We start from the raw sequence: 25,352 nt of genomic DNA on the forward strand, positions 1-25,352 counted from the left end.
CAAGTCGAGTTTTTCCTTTTTTATTACAAGAATATTGATTATATTTTTGGTTTTGCACTGAAACATGAGAATACAACGTTTGGTAACCTTCTACACTAATTTGGTTGAACAGGCATCACAACCACTCAGGCCAAACACTTCCACTCATCCAATCATCCTCACATTAACATAATGCAAAGCTCCACATCAAACAGATTTACCAACACTACATCAGCCCACAAAACACACACAGCGCACTCACTTACCATCAAATGCATTCACTTTTGTGACGACAACATCCACTATACGCACATATTCATACACACACTCACTACTGTTAGGGCATTACTGTTCGCAGTTATTGTTATTGGATAAAAAAATAAAACAGGATTTGAAAACACCATCTATTTCAAATTGGTCATATATACTGTGTACATCACATGATTATGGTTGCCAACCAGAACACTTAAAATCACTTTCAACTGAACCTATTTTTAAGTGGGAGTAGATACATATTAAGATATGTATGACATGTTTTGTTCAGTAGACTTTGTCTTGTTTTTTTTTTTATAACCCTTCATAAAACACTGCAACTTAAATATAAGAAACATGAATCAGTTACCTCTTCTCGTGGACCCTTAAAAACAGCGGTATTGTAAGAGCCAGAATTCAGCTGGCAGGTGACACTGAAACACAACAAAGGATGTTCGCAGACAGTTGCTGTAGCAACGACACTTTTGGAATAAAATCCTTGTTTTGCCCAGCAGACATTACTATCAACTTGATTGATAGAAACTCTAATACCCAGATGTTCATTAGTGTTTACAACCCGCTGTGAATCTGTGCTTCACCTCGGCTGTTAACTGAACCTGTGAGCAGGGTGAAGAATCAAGGGGGGGGACAGCTGTCTGATGAGGTTTTGTTTTTTTTGTAAGTCACTCAGGCTTCATTTCCCCTGCTGACTAGGTGGCTGTCTAGTAGGAAACACTTCATCATTAAAATAATCTTGTTATGAGGTAAGCTAGCGCACAACAGCCTCTCAAAATCAAATGACGCCGGTCCCACGACGCTGTTTCTGGGTACATTAGGACTAAAATGATACAAGAGTGTTAGAAATTGTTATTCGGCTGCTGTGAGGAGCAAGCTGGGTCCTTCTGTAATTAAGTTAATGAATACAGTACATTAGTTATTACTGCGCAACCTGAGGCAACAGGACTACATCCAGATGTGAATGTTCTCGCACTTCAAAGAGTCTCTCTGTCATAAGCAGGAGGTCGAACAGTCCTCACATCCCTGTAGGGGTCGGTTACCAGTCAATGTCTTCTTGTTATGCCTCAATTGTCCTTGGACAGGTAACCCATGTGTGTGTTGGTGAGGAAGTCACAGGTGGGGACGCTACTGACCGCCTGGTGGATGTTCATGGCTGTGATCTCTCTCGGAGCCCTGCAAAACACCAAGGTCATTTAAACATGGCGCAACACACAGGAGACATGTGTTATCACTGCTTTATGACTGTTATATAATAAGATATGAATCAATGCATTTTCAGGTCTTTTATTAGTAAAGTGCCCTGTTATCTGACATCATGCACATTTCCCTGGTTCCCGCAGGTGAGCTGGTCATGAAAGTGGCAGATGTTTCCAGGTTTACTACAGAGCATTAAACACAATCTGCTGTTTGGAAAATGCTAGAAATGTATTTAACCTTGAGCCGTTTGTTGCTTTTTAGTACCTAGAATATCCCTAGCATAACTGAATAGTCAATATAATTTCAGATCTCTTCAGTAGGTGATCTCATTCAGGCCAAAACAGCTACTCAATATTTTTTACTTCAGTTTACATTACTTAATTTAGGTTTCTGTATATTCTGTTTTAAACAGTTATGATAAAATATCTATTCATGCAATGCTATTTATAGATATTTCCTGGTATGGATACGTTTGGAATAAGTAGTAGCAAACTGGTTGCTTGGGCAAGCCCTGGATAAAACGAATAAATGTGAAAAACGGAGCATTAGGCAGGTTGCATTATAGAGGCCGAGAGAGAAAAAAAACCGGCTGACCTGTTCTGAGGGGATTTGGCGAACGCCCCAGCCAGAGCTTCTCTCAGGATGTCACTGGCAAACTGTTCAGTAGCCTACACACACACACACACACACACACACACACACACACACACACACACACACACACACACACACACACACACACACACACACACACACACACACACACACACACACACACACACACACACACACACACACACACACACACACACACACACACACACACACACACACACACACACACACACACCACACACACACACACACACACACACACACACACACACACACACACACACACACACACACACACACACACACACACACACACACACACACACACACCATTAGTCCCAAAGCGACCCACTCTCTCGTACAGTACAAGATCAAACAAGCAATAATGTGCAGGGGAACATCTCCGATATAGAGTATGCATTATTCTACTCAAGGGTATGTGAAGGTAACGTTATGCTGCTGGAAATGGAAACTTTGTTTCTCTGTTCTGGCCTGTATAGTGACTGACCTTCAGAATCATGGCTTCAACAACTGGAGCATACACATTCTTCTCCACCTCGACTGGCTGGAAGTTCACCCCGATCTGAGAGAGAGAGTGAGGAGACATTATATCAAATGGACAGTTGTGCAGCTTCTTCTAACTGTAACATCAGAATAGAAGCAACACAACAACAGGATTGTATTGGTTAAACCATCAAAGCATTTTCCCTTTCTGACCTGCTGTGCTGTGTCACCCACAAACTGAGCAGACATGCATGGCCCCAGGAAGAACTTGGGCTCAGCATCAGCCTCTTGCTCCTCTTCTTTGACCTTTAGTTTCTGGCATGGGGGGGTCACAGTGACGATGTCCACGATCCTGTCGTCTGCCTCCTCCGGCTCAGTCTTCAGCAGAGCCTGCATCTGCTCCAGCCGCAGCACCAGCTCCTCACAGCTGCTCAGGGTCGTCGGGCACTCTGCAGAGCGAGTCACATTCACATTTAACACACCGGTTCACAAACTGTAACAGCATTGGTGATTCACTTAGTGGCTTGCTGTGTGTTTAAAAGATACATATTAAAGGTGTCCTATTATAATATCTTTAGGCATATATTATAGGTCTTAGAAATATAAAAAACATGTCTATGAAGTGTTTTGCTCAAAATACCTAACAGATCACCCATTCTAGTCATTGCCTCATACCTCTCTATTTCAGCCGCGCTAGAGGAGTGCTTATTCTGGGTTTGCAGCTTTAAAAAAAAAGGGGAAAAAAAAAAGAGAGAGCCGAGACGAGAGCTCATGCAGGAGAATTCTACCCAGATACTCAGCTAAACGTTGCCTTGATTAAACGCCATATTATGTTCCAAACCACATCAAGGATTATTTCTGAAACAGTGTGGAGCTCAACGGCTTTTTCTCTCACGGGTTCAGCACAAGGTGAGTTCCTTTTATATCCTGCTTTTTTATACATACTCTCTCCAGTACAGGTTAGCTCTGAGTGTTAGCGATGCTTGCTAATGTGAACAAAGACTAAATTACTTCCAAAACGCGTCACGCATCGTTTCTGATCGCGACATTTCTGATAGTAGCAGCGAATCTGGATCGGCTCCGTTGTACCCCCGTTTTTAGAGATTTCGGTACGGAGGAAAAGAGAGAGGGTTGTATTTTTGGACACTTTGTGACACACCTGGGACACATATTCATGTACAAAAGACATCAAAAAGTGCATTTTGCATGATAGGAGACCTTTAAGAGACATTTTGTGTAATTGTGGCTCGTTAAACCGGTCAAACAATGCAATAATTAAAAATCAAAACATTTGTGCATGAAGGAGGACGAGGAAAACACAAACACAGATTATCATATTGTCTGGCTCAGGCGGTGTGTGACTCACTGAGCTAAGCAGTTTGTCTCTCACCCTTTACAGACAAAAGACAGAATTAATGAGAATTCTTTCTGAATAAAAGACGCCTGAACAAAAACAGTGAGGCTGCACACCGCCCGCCCTCACACACTACTGGACTGCCAACACATTACTGGACCGAGTGGTATCTGCAGAAGCACTACGCCCACACATGCAACACTGAAGGGAGAATATTGATCCACTCTGAGCTGATGGAAAACCGTGAAATCTATTCCCCCAAAACACACACAAACTCACCGGGCTCGTTGTCTATCTGCGTGAGGATGTCCTCGATGGACTCGTCGTCGTTCTTGCGTTGGGGCTCGAGGTCAGGCGGCGTGTAGCCCCTCTGCCGGCACCACTGCACCACCTCTCTGGTCTTTGGGGGGGTGAGGGCCTGCAGGCGGGGCGAGCGGTCCAACACATCCTGGACCAGCCGCTTTACTGCCACCGCCCGCTGAAGCTACACACACACACACACACACACACACACACACACACACACACACACACACACACACACACACACACACACACACACACACACACACACACACACACACACACACACACACACACACACACACACACACACACACACACACACACACACACACACACACACACACACACACACACACACACACACACACACACACACGATTAAAAAGCCCATCCTTGCAAATCTGTTTGCCTTGTATAACAGATTCCGAAAACACAGCGTGACAAGTGGGACAGCCGAGATTCAGGTTTAACAGACGTTCCTTCTCTCATGTGCGCAACCTCTCACTGGGGGGGGGGGGGGGTGTTCAATGAGTGCAAGAAAAGGTGTCTCATCATGAAAAGCGTGTCCTAATTACTCATTCTGCTGCGGACACCAGTAAAAGGAAATAAATGGACTGTATTTCACTGAAACCTTTGTATCGGACTTTTGTTCACCTGGCAAGCTATGTGTGCGTCAATAACGTCAAGTTAGCGGATCCTCAGAGGCTTGAAGCGTTGGCTTAGCCTCTCTACTGTACATAAGGCAAAAAGCTGACACAATTCACAGTTTTACATTATTTAACTCTCTGTGACAGATCCTCCCCTGGCCTTGTCTTATGATTTGCTTCAAGTCCCCTGGCCCTTTAGTAAATTAGCGCCCCGTAGATATAAATATCCAGTCTGAGCCTTTTATAGTTGTAGAGAAAGAGAACAGACAGCTAACACATGGACTGGCCTGCATGAGCTATTGATGAACCCATTAGAAAGAGATGAAGGGACACAACAGGCAGGGATACACATCTGACTGGGTAGATAGGAAGCCATGAGGTAAGCACAAAGATTGCTGAGTCAGGGTCCCAGCACCGAGCACCAAGACAGATTACACAGAGAACAAAACTGCAAAGAATGCAAATTAAGCCTGGCATTATAGACACCCCCACCATGGACACTGGAGAGCAACTGCTATTAAGTCGGTGCTCTGAGATATGAATGAGTCTAGGAAATACAGTCTATAAAATGCCAGAAAATAGTGAAAGGGAAAAAGGTAACCCCAACATGACAACAAATGTTCTATTGACTAATAATCGCAGCTGTGGTTTGCATGGTTTTTCAGTTTGACTCCACTGAGGCGTTATTTTAACTCAAAGTCACGGAAAACCTACAGCATCAATCATTCAAAAACAACAAGAGAAAGTCACCTCTGATGCTCTGCGCTTGCCAATAGTCCAGGAATAATACTGTTCTGTTGAGGAGGCACAGAATGGATGGGAGTCTTCAGCTAAACAAACAAACAAAGCATTACAAAGCTTGAAAAAACCCACAGGCTTTCAGTCTGATTTAATATATGGAGCTGGTTTTTAAGCAGACCAAACAGAAAGCAGGCTCACTTACTCTTATCGGGCACTATAAGAGGGAACTTCTTCACCACGGCTGTCAGCAGCTGCATCAGGGTCTCTATGTGCTCAGTGCTGAGAGAGAGAGCACAAGAGTCAGATACAACCAGAAGGTATTCAGTGCAATGGAGAAATTGTTACACAAAAAAACACTTAAAGCAACATTGTGTCAATTTCGCCAGAAAAGGAATCAGGTGAGTGGAAACTGGAGCGGGGTTCAGGGGTGTCCAAATTGTCCATTTTGAAACGGCCCTCAGCTAATTCCAAAAGCATAATGAAATATGGCTCACAAAATGAAAACATATTACACAGTCTGCATGTGTTAAAAGGCCCACTTTTCAAATAAATGTAGTCAATTCAAGTAAGTTCAACAAATCTAAGTTGATACAAAAAAAGCCCAATAACTTCATTACATTACAAGCTTGAAGTCTACCCTTCATATTTCCTCTTTTTATAAGCAATATGAGGCTTCAGTTTGAAGGAATGAGCTGTCAACACACTAAAGTAAACCCTCTGGAGAGCTGTGATGTGTTTCTTAAAGCATGTTCAAGTATGAAGCATAATTGACCTATATTTGATTGATTTAGCTGACTTATAACTTACCTTATGAGCCAATACACCTCGAGTGAGGGACCCAGCCCTTCATATATTTGGCCCTCAGTGAAAAGAAGTTTGGAAATCCCTGCTCTAAGGAATTGTGAGAAAAGTTAACTGGCTTATCTGATGTTGTTGCACTTGCTTGATGTTCTGCATTATTTTCAAAGTTGTCAACTCACTAGTATTAGTAAGTAGTTTAATGATACCAAATGCAAGTGTAATGCTATACCCATCCATATTTACGACAGCAGTGCAAGTGAATTGCACTCTGAATCTGTATCAGCGCTAAGTCACAAACATTCAGAATCTTACGTTGATGTTGCTTTAAGTGATGAAATACATTTATATATCCGAGCACAGGTGCCCTCTGGATGACTCAGTGTGAGTTTGGGTGCTTAAATAAACGTGTTTCTTCACTCACACCTTTCCTGTTAACAGAGCATACATGATCAACGCCTCTGAGAATCAGTTCAGGCGCTGTAAGTCAGAGATGCATCGTGACTCCTCGTGCACTCACTTGATGAGTTCGTGAGCAGAGGTATCCGCCCCTTGCTCCTGTTTGACTATCGTAGCTGCAGAGGTGGGGACAGGAGCGGTCGCTGGGGGAGACGGAGCAGCTGTGACAGCTGTGCCGGCGCCGGGCTCAGTCTTCACTGTGGAGGAAGAGAGACACAGCGGAAAAGCAAGTGTGAGACAGAGATTGAATTAAACAATTGCACACTTGTATGTTTGACGAGAGACATATATTTGTTGTTGTTGTTGTTGTTGTTGTTGTTGTAGAGTACTGGATGAACTCGGGTGGGGAGATGAAGCCGGGGGAGGAAGGTATCTCCCTGAATCCTGAACATTGGAACCAACTAAAAGGACTATATTTTAGAAATGTATGAAGCCATTAAGAGAATATCAGCATTCCTTAAATGTTCTGTGTTCACTCATTATGTGAGTTGGGTAGTCATTTTTGTAGAAAGCCTGTTGATGTTTTCTAATGGGCTCCTTTAGATTGTAGTTTTGTAGATGCACTTGTGTGTGAGTGAACTTGTTTTATAGCAGCTGACGTAAAGGGTATGTGGGAGATTAGGTGTGTGATCAATACAGTTGCTGGGAGTTAGTCCAGCAATGTCTGACCTCTATCAATGAGTTGTATTGATAAAAAAAAAACGAGGCACTAGCTTAAAATTGTACCAAAACTTGGTACTGTATTGTCTTTTCTTTCCAATGTTTCGATAGAATGGTAGAAAATGGAGGTGGGAATAAAGGAGTGAGGGAGGGGAGTGGGGATGGGGATGGACCCCTCTCACCTTGTGCCAGAGGCAGGGCAAGGGAGGGGGACGCCTGTCTGCCAGGACTTGGGGAGGCTCCAGCTGCTCCAGGGGTGGAGGAGGAGGAGGGAGTAGTGGAGACTGGGCCTTTAGACATTACTATACACAGAAGAAACACACACACACACACACACACACACAGGATGGATCAATGGCCCATCAGGTAAATGGGCTTGAAGAGTTGGATGAAAAATGAGAGGAGAGGAAGATGGTTTACCGCAGAGAGAGAGAGAGGAGAATCTGCAGTGGATGTATGAGCCTCTGGGTGTTTCTCAATGTCGAGTACGCTTGCTTGGTAGCACATGTCTTCCGAGTCACTTGCTTCAGAAGCGAGGCAAGAATACTTCCTGGCATTAGGAAACCGAATAGTGGAAAAGGCTAGCAAGTGTGCAGGTGTGCGTCATATGAGGCCCCGCCTTACATTTTCCTCCACAGATTTGGGGAAATTGGTCCATGCGCAAAGCATTGTGGGGATTTTAAGACCGCGGGGTCTACACATGTGCAGCCTCGAAATTTCTCCAAACGAAGTACGCCGGGCTCGGTAGAATTCCAAGTATGCTTGACATTGGAACAGTCCTTCGGCGGCACTCGATGACGTAGTATGCTTGAAGTAGTGGCTCTGGAGCAGCTTTACTCGACATTGAGAAACACCCTCAGTCTAAGATGAATGACACATTATAGATGTATACCATATAGAATGGAAACTGAATGAATCTTCTGCTGGCTACTTATACTCTTACACTCTCAGAATCCTTTGCTTTATTTCAGTATTTGCTTTTCAGACACTTCAATGTCAACGCTGCTTCATGTTTTATTCAAATGCCATCGCTACTGCCTTTTATCCCCTTGAAGAACAGATTCAGAGTAAACAGAGTTCTACCCTTCAATGCAATCTTTGGTAATAAGAAAATGTCGGCCTAAGCTACAGTAGTGATGAGGCAGACTGTTGTGTTGTGCTGGCTAAACAAATGTTTTAAACGGCTGTGTCAGGCGTACCTTTCCGAACAGGCATGAGTATGGGCTGCACTCCTCCAGAGCCACCGCCTCCCCCCAGCTGCTTCAGCTGGTTGGCAGGGATGGATAAGACTGTCTGCTGAGAGCTGGAGCCTCCAGAGTGGATCTTCAGCATGCCTGGACAGAGCACAGTACATTCAACAGGAGGAGCAATGCGGCAGGACCCAAAATACGTTTATTTAAATAATTTAACAGATGAGAAAAACAGTATTTATATAAAGTTGGGACAGATCTGATCCTATATTGGAATTCCAGGTACCAATCCAGATTTATCCATGGCCAAAATGTTTTGATTAATTTGTAATAAAGTGGTTTTACTAACTATCATGTAGGCCTCATCTCTTTTTGTCTCCCAGAGTTAGATTTACAAGCGGGGTTTAAACTTTAAAATCAATTGTAATTGTAAATGCAATATTCTGCAACTAAGTGAGCTAGTAACAGTTGGCTAACTCAAACAGACTTTTTTTTAGAAAGAAAGGACAGCAATTTATAACGTCTGTTCGGCCAAAATTCCAATTAATAAAAGTTGTGCTGAACTACACTAATTAAAAAAATAAATAATTAGTTTCAGTAAATGTAAGTAAAGAATCTGATCGTGACCTAAAAGACACTGCAAAGTTCATCTCTAAATGCATACCTGAGAGAGTAGCACCCGTCTTTCCTCCTGCTGCTGCCATTCCGGTGACCAGCGAGGCGGCATTGACCAATGACTTGCCGCTGCTCTTGGGCACACCCCCCACAGTCCCCGCCCCTGCACCCTTGGACATGCTGACCACAGGCATGTTGGTAATGCCTTTGGCCACAGTAACTAAAGCTCCAGTTGAGCCTGCAGCACTTTTCGTCATGGCGGCAGAGTTTCCGGCTCCCTTGACCAGCGAGGCCACGGCCGCCTTGGACAGGCTGCCTCCAGCGGCCGCAGCTGCTGCAGCACTGGCGCTCTTAGCTGCATTGATCACTGCCGCTTGATTGGCTGCCACCAGGAGCGAGTGATGCTGAGAGGCAGGTTTCCCGCCATCGGCAGCCTGCACACACAGAAACACAGCTGTCAGCCCGGAAGTAAACACAAACACTTGTTTTCTGTCATTTTGACCTCTATCGATGTGTGTGTGAGTTAAGCTAACCCTGAGGGAAGCTACGTTTGAAAAGACAGTTAAGGAGTTTTAACTTAATGATACAGAGGTACATTTAAATGATTTATTATACAAAATAAAATAAAAACGTTTCTTTGGAGACACATTTCATTTCAAAACACTTGCTTTAGGCATTGAATAAACACTTTATGGGGTGACACGTCTCATCGCTTCTGCAGTTACATCACAGAGAATGTGTAGATATGTATGATAGTTGTTATTGTGTGAGCAGTTTGAAAATACACATTGGTTTTTAGAAGGGCAGATGAGACGTGCTGGGAAACGTATTTGACTGTGGCAGGACTTTGGCTACAGTGCAGCTCTCGGAGTGAGATGTGCCGATCAGGTCACTGGTTTTATGGTATTCGCAGAGACAAAAGAGTCAATTTCTCTGACGAAGAATCCTCATGATTCAATTAACGGTCCTGAAAGGGCAGTTTTTCCAAAACAGGAACAGCAGTGATGTATCCCTCTTTTGTATTTGCGTCAACATCTTCTGGACATTTAGTGTTTTTCTCTGTATCATACTGTTACATATTTTATTTTGCTTGTTGGAGCCTCTAAGAAGTATTTGTGTCTTTCCATTCCCCGAGTTAATGAGGCCTGGCCACAGACTCTGAAGTCATAATCACCCAAACACACCAATGCTGATGTACCGTGCAGGGCTCTTCACACATCTCAACTAACTGACAAATACAACACTCACCTTGCTACTGCACTCACACTGTGTCCCTCCTGTTATCCATCTATTTCAATTGCAGTGGAAAACCACTAGAACATGTATCTCTCACTTGTGTAAAAGCATAAAAAGTACATTGTATGAACTCAGACTATTCATCTGCAATAGCATCCTTCATCACAATGAAATAAATTCCCTGTTCGATTATTTTTGTGGGAAATATGAAATCAAATGTTTTAAATCAAACTGGATTTGGTGGAAATGTACCAATATCTAAGTTATTGGAAACATAAACAACCAGTTTGCCAGCATAAACAAAAAAAAGTCTAACATTTTGAAGGTAACAGCCCTTTGGTTTGCAATGACTTTGAAAAAGAAGCAACTGTCAGACAGAATAAAATGGAAGAATATGACGACTGGGGAACTAGCCTGTTGTTGACCGGCTGCTGCGGCGCTGACGGGGCCGGGGGTGGAGGAGGCGGCAGTGATGACTCCGCCTGTCATCCTCAGTGTGGTCGTCCCGGGCTTGGACAAGTGGCCTGCTGCTGCCGCGGTGACCGTCTTAACAGAGCCGTCGGACAACTTCACCTGGGCACCCTGGGAGCCGCCCACCACCTGTCAATCATTACAATCACAATGTTGAACAGGAGCTGCCATTCAATTACAATGCACAACAGTGAACATAATTAAATGGAGAGGAAGCAAGTAAAGTGGCAAAAGATGAATTAGCACAGTGGGAGTGCTACTTCTAATACCAATTCTGGAACCAGCCGTGGCATAATTTAATAATGTAAAGTCATCCATAAAAGGGTCAGATAAAATGTGCATGTTAATATCCTACAGTGTGTGATAGGGTTAATGCACGTTTAAGACAATTCATAAAAAAACTCAAATCATACAGAATAAAATGTTTTTTTAAAAGTAATCAAATTATAATGGTCTTATTATAAGAATTGTGAATAAGTAGTGAGTACAGCAGCTTCCCTTAGGATCAGACATTGTGGAGGATCAGTGCTGCGCTCAGTTTCATTAACCTTACTGACCTGAGCCAGGATAGCAGCCTTCTGTCCCGCTGTCACCCGGATGGCCTGCTGGGTAACATTTGCTGGAGATGATGCTGCATGGCCTGCTGAACTGGAACCCCCCTGCTTCCCTGAACCCTGTGCTGGCTGGCCCACCAGAAACGTGCCCTGTGGATACGCAGTTAGGGAATGGGTAGAAATCCAACATCATATCACTTTGCATTCAAAGTCAAGGCATTTTCATGGTGTTCATGTGACCCACTCGGCACTAACACACTTTTAGTCTTTTATGAACCAGTCTTAAAGCTAAGATAAACATGTAACCCCATTTATACTGTGCAGTCAATAAGGGTACATTTTCATAATGTGCAGGGGATGACGATTCCTAGCATCTAAAATGCATCTATGACATCAACTACCCTAAAAGCTTACAGAAAATTAAATTAGCCTTCCTAAAAATCAATGCATTATCCTTTTAGCTCTTAACTGGAGTGTGTGTGTGTTTGTGTGTATCTGAACACTTGTAGATATCACACCTAGAAAACACTTTTAACCCTGAAGATTGATCATTATTAGGAAACATAATCCAGATTTGTTACTTTAAATGTAAGTGGAAACCTTTTCTGGCAACTTCATTTTATTCTGCTGGCTAAGTGTTCTAAAGCGGACTGCAGGATCAATGCTGCTATAATGAATGTCTCTCATTAGGAACACATCAGACTCAACCTATTCCATACTAGAATACAAAAATCAGGATTCACCGAGGGAAAGAAAGCTCTCTGCAGACTGTGCATGCAAGTCCTGCCGTGCCATAAAGACATCAAATATAAGATCTGTGGTGATGAATACTGAATGTGCAAATCAACTTCAGTTTCCTTCAGATTTTAATGAAGCAGTTCAAACTCTGCTCAAAATATGCCAGAACATAAATACAAAAAAAGATAATTAAGAATCCACAACAAAAGAAAAGACATCAAAATAGATGTTGTTTATGCCACAGTAAGCATCTCTCTAAGGTTTGTTTTAGAGCATTTCCACCCACCTGTGGGGTCTGTTTGAGGATGTAGGACGTGTAGGAGAGGTTGGAAGGCAGACTGCTGGATGATGAAGAGGAGGAGGAGGAGGTCTGAGAGCCCCCAGCGCCTGTCGATGAGCTGCTCTGGGACTGCTGACCTAAATTACATTCAGCCACATACACATCAGCCCAACATCTGATGAACAATCCCGTTATTCTTCATCCATAACTACAGCTCATCCTCTATTCGATCATTTGTGTTATTTACAAAAAGTATTATTGTACTGGGACAGATGATTCTGAGCAGAGCTGTACAGAGTAACGTTGGTGTACTGTGACATTCTTTTTTCTTTTTTTTAATGGCATACAGGGCGCTGCTTAATCTCTTTAATCTCATTGCGATTTGACAGAAAGTGTGCCGTGTGAGGGATTGTGGCTCGCAGAATGCATTCAATAAACAGCAGAGAGAAAAAGATGACTAGGGCTGACTCACTGTCCAGAAGGAAGTGTCGCAGCCACACTCTGTAACTGCCACCAGCATGCTTCACATCTTAGAGAAGTGGGTTTCTTACTTTTCCCAAAATGTATAATACAGGGTTCATACACTTTTTCACCAAAGATTTTCAATGACTTTTCCATGACCTTTACTTAATTTTCCATGACCAAAAAAAAGGACTCTTTCCTAGCGGTACCACTGAAAATGGTTTATTATAACATGGAACAGGAAAATAAAGTCTGCATATGAAACATGTTGTAAAACAAATAACTTACACTATTTATTATCATTATAGTATTACTATTTCGGCAATTAGATAAAATATAAATTATATTTGATGCAAGTTTAGTTACATTTTCATGACTTTTCCAAAAATATTGTTTTCCATAACTTTTCCAGGGCCTGGAATTAGCATTTTGACTTTCCATGACTTTTCCAGGTTTTTAATGACCGTATGAACCCTGATAATAACTGACACCAGTAACCTTTTTATGACAGCTTTCTACAAATGAAGGCACAGAGGAAAAGTCAGGGCTTAAGTCATTTAGTCCGGATGTTAACCCCAGATACTAATTCAATCCAGAAAATTCCCAAAGCTACCAATTTCAAACTTCCATGTAAAAGACACAGAAGGAGAGCAATATATTATAAGAAGTAATGAGTTGTGCAAAACAACAGCTGAAATAGCAACTATGTTCAGGCTTTCTTAACTCCTTAGGAAATTCCTTACTATATAACCTAAGCCCCAACTTTTTAAAGTGGAGGTGGTATTATTTCTAAATAACACAATATCTGCTTGGTTATGTTATGCATTTTGCTGCGTGTCACAGATTTGTATTTTAGAAGGTGGCAACTTCAAAAAGACATTCTACTAAAAGTGAAAGAGAATATTTCCCTGGTCCTGAACAGCTCCCAAGAGCTGGACAGGAGTGTGTTAATAAGTAAGTGACTGAAAACTAGAATCGAGCAGCAGCAGCAGAGGGCGTTGGTAAATAACTATTAACAGAGTTCTTTAGCCAAATGTCTGCATTTCAAGGGTCATTATAGCGTGTCTCACCTGCGCTGGAGGCTCGCAGGATGGCTCCCTGTGGGATGAGGAGCAGCTTCCCCTTCCCCGACGGGTTCTTACTGTTGGTGGTCAGGTAGAGCTTGGTGCCTGGAGGCAGGTTGGCCAGATTAGCCAGGTTGTTGGCTGGCAGCTGAAGAGTAGCCATCACTAAGGACAGCAGAGAAAAAGAAAACAATATTGCACATGTAAAAATATGAATAAAATGTCTTTGGCTAAACATAAATGTGACTTCTGTCCAAGAAAAGTGTATGTTCACTACAGACGCAGTACCATTGAGACAAAAATTATTTCACCTCATAATTCTTTCTTTTTTTAGTTTTTCAAATTTGACTTTTTGTTTGTTATTTCATCATATTTTTTTTATTATTTAGTTGTGTATGCCCCCAAAAATTGTAATTATAATTCGCTGCGCAATAGTGACTTCATTTCAAACTCAATTAAATGTGTATATGCCATTTTCTTTTTATTGTTATGATAATTGTACATTAATTGTGCTTCTTAAGACCAACGTTGTCTGAAAAGCAAAAGCCATAATCAGACTTGTTTTATTTCTTTATCTAAAGAGCAATCTATTCAGTCAGATAGAGATGTATTACTTATTATTAATTACTATTTCAAGCAGTTCATTCGATATCCAGGGACTTTAAATCGAACTGTTTCAAGGATTTAGTGTCACATAGACCTGCTCTGTGTGTGTGTGAACTCTGACCTCCACTCTTGCCACTTGACCCCCCGGTCGCCTTGGCAGCCGCCTGCTGTCCAGAGAGGCCACTGGCTCCGCTGACGATGGCTTTAGCGAGACCCTGAGCCAAAACCTGCTTCCCACCCATCACCTTGGATACAGAAGGGTTGCCCTTGGCGACCAGAATTTGTCCACTGCTGATAGCTACCTGTTTGACTGCAGACTGGAGCGTAGAGCTAACTGGGATGCCTAACATCTAGAAACAAAAGAAAAGTTTTGAAGACAATGTTACTGTTGCATATCACTATTAATATAGAAATGATTGACATGTGATCGTGTGTGCGTATATGCAAGGGTCCGACCTTGCCAGTTGTGGTCCCCGTGGCCCCTCCTGTTTGTTTCTGGGCCGACATGGAGATCATGTGACCTCCCTTCACTGCGACAAACTGGTGTGCTGCTGTAGCGGCAGGCTGCTGCTGGCTGGTTACTGTGGAAACCATCTGCTGCGTCGAAACTTCCCCTGGCTCCTGCTTAATAATAACCTGCAAAAACAGTGAGTGAACATGAAGCAAAGGAATAAAACAGCCCTAAAACCAAAACCAGTTATAGATGTAGTAGCTGTTATCTAACCAAAAAGGATCATTTAGTGATTCATGAAACCATTTGTAAAATCACGACCCCTTATTCTTTTCCTAAAGGCAACAGACGCAGAGCAGTGTGGAGATATGTTTCCTAAAACATATTTTTGAAAATCAGCATCATCATTTATTCATCAAGAAAAAATTGTTGTATTCTCCATCTGTTCCCATCTGCCCTGGCCTTTAGTACCACAGCAGGAGCCTATGACAGAGAGGAATGTCATTTCTGAGCAATCTCTGTGATCAAAATGAATTTTTAAGGGAAATTATATTTAATTCTTTAAAGGTTGTGACGGGATAATGAGCATGTGGGAGTGGGAGGATTTTACAGCGGGGTATTGACAGCGAGCGAAACAGAACCAGGCAATTCTCCCTGCAAAGCTCCCCACACCCCCTCCTATCTTTAGAGTGATGTCCCATTTAAATAGCTTGCCAAGGCACTCGCATCTGCCGAAGATAGCTCTGTCCTACTATTAATACCTCCCTTAAAGAAAGAGATACCACAGGGACAGACCGGCACATTTTTTGGAACAGAGACGTTTTAGCTTTGTTAAAGCGTGACACCATTGACCAACTCACCTTCACCCCTGATGAGAGGAAGGTGCCGGAGTGAAGTTTGGGGGCTGGAGAGCGAGCGCCTTGGGCCACAGACTGTTTGGCTGAGGGGCTTCCTGCAGAACACATTAACACACAGAATAAGTCATGGAGGAGATGAGTGCACAGGTGATGGTTCACTGCAGTTCCTGCCATCCTTTCCACAGATATCACGGCCCTCGTGTGGCGAGGTGACAGTTCCCTGTCAGGGTTACTCAGCGGGGGTGTTGAAACCGACCAGCCAAGTTGTGTCTCATGCCTACTGCATTAAATCTGTTTTCTCCCAGGATTGGTGAATCAGCCACAACACCCACATCATCCAGCTTGATAAAACATTTCTTATTGGCACTGTGCATTTGTGGATAAGGAGTGGGATTGGCTGAGTGGGCGAGAAAGAGTGAGCAATCTGGGGTAAAGAGCTTCTAAGTAGCATATGAACGGAGTTTCTGATGAGAGGAAGTGCAGGAAATGCAAAAGCCTTGAGGATGTAACTCCGTAATGGGGTGAAACACGAATAGAGAGCACAATGGCACTCATCGGACAAATTGCACTTTGCATCATCTTGTTTATGCGGAAATACAGATACACAAACACATACTGAACTTGACGTGAGCGATGGGTCTCATCCTTAAAATCTGGCCATGAAACCCATCAGCCCAGTCGCCATGGTAACCTCTCATCCAGCAACCCTCCTGCTGGCTCACCACACGTCATAGTTTGAGTGCAAAACGAGAACAAGAGAGAGAGACACAGAAAAAGAGAAAGACATAAAAGGAAAGAGGACAAGCAAGAAATAAAGAGAGAAACACACAGAGTAAGGGAGAGCCATGAGGGTTCTTCATGTGTTCTGCTCTAAAGTACATCTTGATATCCTGTGTGCCGCTCAGACACCGCTCCACTATTTCGCTGCAGATCCACTTCCAATTTCAAGCGGCAGCGAGTGGGAGGTGTGTACCTGTGGAGGCGGCAGATGAGGAAGCCATGCCGATCACCTGGCCGGGCTTGTCAACAATGATGTAAGGGTTATTGAGGACTGATGAAGAGCCCTGCTTGCTGTGGACAGGGGTGGAGGTGATGGGGGTGCGAGGCAGTGGGGAGTGGCTCGGGGTGGAGATGGGAGAACCTGTGGGAGAGAGAGTTCACAGGCTATGAGATGAATATTTGGGATGTTAGTAACAAATCAAATGAACATGGAAATGATGCCTATTAATTTCCTCTTGGTGACATGTGTGCCACTGGTGAGGATCCTTGCGTCACTGCTGGACGGTGACCCAATTCATTTTGTTAAAGTTAAACTGGTTTTGATTTAAGGATACAGATTGAACAGCAAATTTGGAACTAGTGGAACTCATGAGAAGTCTTGATCTCTCAAGAGTTTCATTTGAAATAAATCCACCGAGTGAAGAATAAGCATCAATGCCAGGAGCAAATTGTGCGAAATACATGAGACGGATCAGTCGTGTGAATATGGTTACTCTAACAAGCCTAATATCAAGACAGTGAAGTGTTTGCTGTCAGTGTCTCCTGATGGTATTGGTACTTTCCTAGCATAAAAACTGAAATTAGGTTGTTATGCGACATGTTAGGCTGGACAAATATCTTAATTAACTTTGTCATATGGCCACTGGGTGGAGACATTTACCTGAAACTATTTTACAGCTCATGGTGATTGGTTGGAACGATTTCCCCGGAGACTCAGCAGGGCTTGGCGTCTGTCCTTGAGGGACAATCTTACAGCTGGCAGTGATGGGCTGGAAGGCAGAGTTGCCATGGGTACCCAGTGTGATCCTGTCTGCAACTTTGGGTCGGGTTGGGGTGCGTTCACCAGCGGTGAGGCCGGAGCTATGGCCGCCTGCAGACCTGCCCATCTCCGCTTTGATGAAACCTAGAAGAGAGGTTTTTTTTTTATTTATAGTCCATTCCAATCCCAACTGGAGTTAAGATATGCAACCTATAGAGCAGGGGTGCCCAACCAGTCGATCGCAGTTGATCGCGAGATGTGTCTAAAAATAGAACAACAATATTCTGTTTTATCGTTAATGTCCTGTAACATAATCTTCCTGTGCCAGAATAATGCACTTGAACGCATCAAAGCTTTGTAGTTTGGCCAGCGTGACCCCATGTGTCGGGGCGTGGCTGGTGGGCAGTGGGCACTATTTTGCTGATGTTGTCCGTGTCAACAGGAGTGACAGTCCGCACACACACAAGACCGCAATTATGGCAGAAGCAAAAAAGCCCAAACTATATAATTTTTACTCCGAGTGGGAGGATGATTATTTTTGTATCTATTCCAATTCAAAGTCCATCTGTCTCATCTGCAATGCGAGCGTGGCTTTATCGAAGAAGGGTCATTTAGGAGCGGCATTTCAAAACAGTGCACAAACGCTACGAGACGGAATTTCCTCCTAATTCCGCCCTACGCTCCCAAAAGGGGAGGGGCCTGAAAGGACAGCTAAATGTACAGCAGTCCATTTCCACCAGGCCCAACAACAAGAGCAAGGCTGCTACCAGAGCATCTTATCGTGTCCGTCACGTTCTTGCGAAACACATGAAGTCTTTCAAAGACGGCGAAGTTGTGAAAGAAGCTTTCCTGGAGGCTGCGACGCACTTTTGGGGGACAGTAAAAATAACAGTAGCATTTTAACAGGTTTTTGATAAAATAAAAACTCAAGTTAGATACCGTTATTAATCAGCAGTAAGTTTTAGTTTGTTTGAACTTATTCATTATAATTATTGTACAAAATAGTATAAGAATGCAAACTTAAATTGATTATAGTCTATCATCAATTCAGGTTAAGAAACTAGTGTTGCTTGCATCCTATTTTAAAGGCATTTATTTGTATACAAAAAAAGGGTTTGATTCTATTAATGTTGTCTCTTTTATTGCATTTTGGCAGCAGATTCCTGTGTAGCTTCAGATCTGAGTTGTCTTATTAGTAAGCCTAATTTATACTTTTGTAGCAACACTATTTTTATATAATGGCAAAGAAAGGGTTCAGAGTCTTTTCTTTTTTCCTGTGTCATATGTGGCAGCACTGTTCAATGTTTCTTGAAAACATTACCCACTGTAGTGACGTGTGCATAAACTCCAACTCTGTATCAACAACACTGTTGTGTAACTTCAGTTAAATACTTGTATGTGTGTAGATTAGAAAGAGGAAAGATAAAGGATCTGCAGTATTTTATGAAGTATTAATCGTACGAAGGTCAGTTTTATACAAGTAGAAGTGTGTATTTACCTGGTAGTAGGCTGTCAGTAATGGTTACGCCTCTCTATTTGGACTGGTAGATCTCGGCAGACTGGCAACTTTAAAAGTAGCTCTCGGTTCAAAAAAGGTTGGGCACCCCTGCTATAGAGAGTGGGTGTGGAGTCCAATACCCACCAACAGGCAGATGGAGATGATAAAGTTAGTCTGTGGAGTTTGTAGATAACATTTGTTATGTTCACATTCAGTTTCTCACCAAATCGATGTATGTGTATCCTTGAGGCTTAAAGGTGGGGTAGGTCATTTTGGAGAAATCAGCTCGAGTGCGCTAGAATTTGAAAATACACAACCGGAAAAAATCTGCCACTTCCTCACAGAGCCCCTCCTCCAACACACACGAACGCGCACATGACCAATGAGGGCACGAGATAAGTTTGTGCACAGATGGAAGGCTGACAGGCAGGTAGGCCATCCAATCATTTTAGCCGGGCCGGCTCAGATGATTGGTCGTGCTTTTTATAGTACTACGGCTTCCACAGAGGACATTTTTGTATGGTTTTTTGTCAAAGCACTTCAGATATTCATTGCTATCGGATGTTAAGAGCATTCCATGGAATATAACAAAAAGTGTATCTCGAGCCGGTTTCTCAAACTTACCTTGAACAAACATGTTCAATAATGCATTAAAGATATTGCTCGTAAAACATTCGCAAAGCCGATTTAAAATCCAGCATTGCTTGAATCTAGAACTGCTAGCCAGCAGTCATGTTCTTAATGCCTTTACTTTTGCAAAGGTATGTTTCTTTTTGTACCACAACAAAGCCGCTTCAAAGCAGCATCAGGACTGCTTGTCTATGTGGGTTTTCATGCGAGACAAAAACAAAATGGGACACACTTGTGAAATATTGCTCCCCAGTGTTACTAGGGGTCAAGAAGTCAAAAGGGCCCCTTCACTTTTCTTCAATGTTTCTGTGTGCGTACCTTTATCCACACTGGCATCGTGTGGGACTGGAGAACTGGAGCGTCCATAACTCTGGGGCAGGGAGGCGCCCATTGGGGGGCTGGCTGCTCTGTGAGTCACCTTGGAGGAAGAGGGCTGAGGGATGAAGTCCTCCCCAAGAGAGTTCCTATGGAGCTCCACATCAACCACCTGCAATAAATATAGCTCACTGTCAGAGGGAAGCTCAGAGAAAAGAAGTCACTGCAGGGAACAGAGTAAATATGAATAACTTACAGTCTCTGCTCCGAGTGTCTGCAGCCCAGTGTATGTTCTGTCCAGCTGCAGGAAATAGAAAAAGATTGTTGGAAGTACAAACTTTTATGGAGTTAAAGTGTAAAGTAGAGGTAGATACTTGAGTAATGGAGTTAATCTTTATTTTTAGCTGTAAAGTACAATACAATGAAGAAGCTTTCTGATTATAATGACGTCAATCAAAGACTAAGAATCCCAAAGTTGTACGTCCCATATATCATACAAGTGCATGCCAAGTTCTGAGTCAGCACTAATAAAACAGGTCAAGAAGGCCACCTTGACTAAACATTGATCACTAATAATCAACCAGGGAAGTATCTCAGTTGAAACGGCATGTGTATTAATACGGTGTCTCAGCCTGAAAAAGCGATGTGGTTCGTGATGTGGTCTGACCTTTAGCTGGTGGATGATGTCGATACGTTTGTTGCGCGGGTCATTGAAGTGGATCTGGATCCTCACAGGAAACTCCCCCCAGCCGCGACGTGTTAAATGAAAGGGAGCCTCACTGAGAACACAGTTTCAAAAAAGGCTCATGTAAAGTTGTGAAAATCAGCTTTGGGGAAAAGAAATGTGAAGGATTCAGCCCGATGAGAACAAAAACTAAAAACAAGCTCCCATCATGGTTTCTGACTCTTAATATCTCTTAAAATCAATGCCTTGAAGGTCTCTCATCTTCTCTCCTTTGAAGCTTGAGGTTTTCATCCCCGAACAGACTGCCTGCATTAACAAGGGCATGTGTATGTGCATGTATATTGTTGTGTCTATTCAAGAATACACTATGGGGAATGATTTTTTTTTTACTTTGATTCATCCCTTCATGTTCACAGTATAGAGTCAGCAGAAGGCACAGGGCCCGTGTGGGATTCAATGTAAATGAAGACTTGAGTCAGTCAGGGGGGGTTTATGAGCGGCTGCCACGGCAACGTGATTGCCTTGTCAGCTGAAACAGCCAGGAGGCTACGGCTCAGGGTGAGGATTGCTGACTGATGAAAGAGACCATTTTTTCAAAAGCCACAGGCAAACTTAAATCATTTGCCACTTTTAGAGGATGAATACTGAAATGAGACAGCTTAACCAAAAAGAAAGCTGTTCTTCTGTTCCTTTAAGATGAAGACTCAGAACACCTTTATTAATCCCTGAGGGGAAATCCGTTTTTCTACATGACTCCTAAATGAACTGTGCGTGCCATAATAATCTACACACCAAAGTGCTTTGGGCTAAAGTATACACCTTAACACGCATGTTGTTCTTACTAAATTGTGTAGGTGTGACCATTCTGAGTCATCTCAGTGTTGACTTCTAGTCTGACTCATGGTGTGCTAAATAACGTAATCGACACCACCTAATGATGTGTGTATAATCTGCATGATTATTTCTTTTCTGAGTTTGCATAAATACTAACCGCTGGCAATATTTAGCAATAAATATCACTAAAATACACAAACATTATGTTTCACTTCAGCTAGGATTGACAGGGACTAACCTGGCTGCTTCATTACATTTCCACAAGGGGACGCTGTTTATCAAAGGATTCAAACAACAGTCTGTTTACTACTGAGTCAGAGTCACACACTGTGAATGAACAACAGTTGACTGTTTATGCACTCCTGTATTTAATTGAATGTTGCATCAAGGTGCTATTATTCAGAAGAGTTTCATTTCTTCGTTCGGCAAAAGAGATGAGGAAAACTACAAACCTAAAATATTAATATGCATTTAGAAGTAAACACTGTCTCTGTGGGCAACAAAACATGTGAATCTTATTTAAATCTCTCTGACTTAAATTGTCTTTTGTCCACATGAAACAGCACCCAAGTGCTAATTTGTGTAACAACAGAGGAGCCCTGCCTTTATCAGAAAATGTGCACATGACTGAGGAGTGCTTACTCACTTTGTCTCAAATATGTAGAAAAACAAACACACACAAACCTGACTTCCACTAGGTCGTTGGGTTTGTAGCTGGGATGCAAGAAGAACCAGACTTTCTTTACAAAGTGGTCGATGCTGGGTTCCCTCCTGGAGCCTCTGACGTACACCATCCACTTGTGGGTCGACTGGTCATTTTCTTCCCGCTTATCTGGTGGAATGTACCTGAGAATGAAAGACAACAATCAATGAATTGTGGAATCGAAGCGGATCCAAATAGAACCTGCCAGGGAATGAAATACATTAAATGGTTAATAAGTTGACATTAGAGGTACATTCAAACAAATGTAATCGCATTTATTTGTTATTAACTGTCTTTAACAGGTTACATTTTTCTAACTTAACTATTCACTGTAACAGATTCAAATTCAACAAATAGTCTTTAAACGTGCTTGTGATGGAGATACATGCACGTTTAAAGACTCACGTTTAAAGACTCACGTTTAAATTACTCATTTGAAATAACAACCCCTCTAGTGCACAGTTCACCTGTAGTCTGGTCAATTTGATGTAAAAATTGGTTCCTACCACCATGCAGAGTTGCTTCCTGTGATGCCTGTTTTTCCATTTCTTTTTTTATGTGATTTTAAAATATATGGCAGTTGCATCACCCATTTACAAAAACAGTTATAGGTTGTACATTTGTTGTTGTCAAAGATACCTGCTAAAATCTTAAGTCAATGTATGCCTTTTAAATTATGTATAGGTTTTACTTTACACATCCCTCCAAAAAGGCTAAGACAAGCCACTTTGCTGACTACAGAAACAAAAGCCATTTTAGCTTTATCTTTGACTCGGCTTTCTTTTTTTTATGGTTGACCCATTTGACTCCGAGAGGATCTTGCATTCACCTGGAATTGACTAGTTTACAAATGTGAGCATCCAGAACAGTTTTTTATGATCTGAAAACTATTACCTTATTAAAGAAACAAAGGTTAGAGTTTAAGGATTTACCAATGTGTCTTTTCATCATATAAACAGTTTGACAACTTCCTGAGAAACTAAGTGAGTCAAATATGTGCTTATAGTTTAGTTACATACCTGGAAACATTCCCCACAACAATTGTCTTTTTTGCATACAGTCTTGAGGCTTCATTTCCGGTAGGGTGGTATGTAACCCTCTGCTCAGCACCTGAAGACAATGGCACACCAAATGTGTCCTACAACAACAAATGGAGAACATTAAGGATTTATGAAGGATAATACAAATGCAAGATTAATGCTGTTACCATTTTTTCTCTTTATCACATAACCAATAACGCGGTCTGCTTGATCGGTTGAACTCACCTTGCCGGTATTGCGCCCTGGTCTGCGGTCCTGCCTGCTGCCGTCCTCTCTCCATGCTCCCTCTCCTTCCCTCTCAGCTCCCTCTCCTTGTTGTGAGAGGGACTCGGACTCTGACTGGGCCAGAGACTGAGTCTCAGAGCCCTGATTGAGAGGGGAAGAGGACCGGGATGGGGACTCTAGGAACCGGCGGATGGCTGGATGGTTCAGCATGGCAGGGTCACTCTTAGAAGCATGCTAGGACAGAGAAGAAATGGTGGTTGCTGCCACTGTTCTATACCACTGGCTTAGAGCAGCTGTCAATATATGAACATATCTTAACTTACCTCTGGGTGCTTTATTATTCCAGCGCTGGCATAGTAATTGGCCACTATGCATGCCCTTAGCTTGTCCATCATCCTCCTGGCTTCATTGAGTCGCTGCAACATAGTGAAAAGCAAATAACCAAAATGCTCTTCTTTAAACTGTGAGCATACAACTCAAAATGTAAGTGACCATCTGTATGTCCTCATCACTGATACAAACAAGTACATTATAGTATAATGAAAATAATAAAAGATACTTTTCCAGTCATTCAGATACCTGGCTTATCACATCTATCTCATGCTCTTTGTTCTTCATCTCTAAAGAAAACTGCTCTCTGATGATGGTTTCAATCTTCTGTACCGCTGCTTCTCGGGCTGAAGGAGTAACACAAATTAAAGAGCCGGGATCAATAAGTACAGTAACTTGTAAGCTGTCACAACATGTACTGTGATAGGGTTCAGATCATGAACTTACCATTATGTTCAACTGCTTTGTTTCTCTTACTGTTTTGGAACAGCGAAATGTCATCATAATCGGGGTCATTGTCTTCTATTTTCCTTTTAATCCCCGACATTGCTGCCTGCAAAGAAGAATATATTAGCAAACATGCATATATAAACAGCTAATGCAAGCTAGTCACATCAATATTATATCACAGCCAGTTGTGATGGTACTTTGTTTTTTGTCTTGTTACTCTTGTATATATGTAAAGTGCATTGTTTGAGGAACCAGTGACCCAAGACTTCCATTGCATAACTACACTGTAGCTGTGTATATGACAATACAATCTTTAAGATTTGGATTTGTGATGGTAGTTAGCATCAAATTAGCCGGCTAGCAGTGAGGCTAATGCACACAGCTAACATTAGCAGCGCAACCATAGCCTTCAATGAACCAAGTTATCTTAACGAACACATTAAACGTCAGGCCACCAGTCTGTCTAACAAACTGTGTATTTGCATAAATCCGTGCTTGTCTTTCGTGTAGCCGGTAGCCCCGTTACGTTAAACAAACGCTATCTTTGTTTGCTAATTTAGCTAACGTTAGCACACATTTGTAGACACCGATTGAATCAATTTGAAATGCAAACTTACTGGAGCACCCTGTGTTGCAGAGCAACGTCTCTGTGTGAGGCGTGTGTTTTAATTCAGTGGGAACATATCCTTTGTTATTCTATATCAATTTCCACACTTGTGTTTAGTAAATTGCTAAATCTCGAGGTGGACAAGTAAGCTAACTAAGTGGTGGACAGTTAGCTTTGCACTTCATCAAAACAGCCACCAGGGACCAGTATTCTACAGAACAG

General features: G+C 42.5%; 1 protein-coding gene across 2 annotated transcripts; it reads right to left on the reverse strand.

The window, feature by feature from the left end:
- Positions 1 to 4: 4 nt before the first annotated feature.
- On the reverse strand, positions 5 to 25,352 carry yeats2 (YEATS domain containing 2). 2 transcript variants are annotated; one of them, XM_034104614.1, is made up of 30 exons: positions 25,141 to 25,352; positions 24,521 to 24,626; positions 24,323 to 24,420; positions 24,067 to 24,159; positions 23,744 to 23,977; positions 23,498 to 23,616; positions 22,460 to 22,621; positions 20,924 to 21,035; positions 20,513 to 20,557; positions 20,260 to 20,428; positions 17,715 to 17,957; positions 17,028 to 17,195; positions 16,058 to 16,149; positions 15,203 to 15,382; positions 14,868 to 15,096; positions 14,147 to 14,305; positions 12,621 to 12,751; positions 11,600 to 11,746; positions 10,986 to 11,171; positions 9,385 to 9,769; positions 8,730 to 8,864; positions 7,713 to 7,832; positions 6,932 to 7,067; positions 5,816 to 5,892; positions 5,623 to 5,702; positions 4,199 to 4,403; positions 2,779 to 3,014; positions 2,570 to 2,644; positions 2,041 to 2,114; positions 5 to 1,422 (listed from the first exon to the last, which is right to left on the reverse strand). In XM_034104614.1, the coding sequence occupies exons 2-30, from the start codon at positions 24,618 to 24,620 to the stop codon at positions 1,314 to 1,316; spliced, it is 4,299 nt and encodes a 1,432-aa protein (XP_033960505.1). In that variant the 5' UTR covers positions 24,621 to 24,626; positions 25,141 to 25,352; the 3' UTR covers positions 5 to 1,313. The 2 variants fall into 2 exon arrangements, with proteins under 2 accessions (XP_033960505.1, XP_033960506.1); XM_034104615.1 differs by lacking the exon at positions 7,713 to 7,832.

The sequence above is a fragment of the Pseudochaenichthys georgianus genome, chromosome 17 (genome assembly GCF_902827115.2).
Source record: "Pseudochaenichthys georgianus chromosome 17, fPseGeo1.2, whole genome shotgun sequence".
Classification (NCBI taxonomy): domain Eukaryota; kingdom Metazoa; phylum Chordata; class Actinopteri; order Perciformes; family Channichthyidae; genus Pseudochaenichthys; species Pseudochaenichthys georgianus.

Bases quoted from the DNA above. Each gene is read 5' to 3' on its own strand.
- yeats2 (XM_034104614.1), bottom strand. From the start codon at position 24,620: ATGTCGGGGATTAAAAGGAAAATAGAAGACAATGACCCCGATTATGAT. The intron at 17,958-20,259 runs GTACGCACACAG...CCTCTCTTCTAG, and splicing joins CGATGCCAGTGTGGATAAAG to GTTTCATCAAAGCGGAGATG. The intron at 2,115-2,569 runs GTCAGTCACTAT...GTGTGTGTGTAG, and splicing joins TTGAAGCCATGATTCTGAAG to GCTACTGAACAGTTTGCCAG.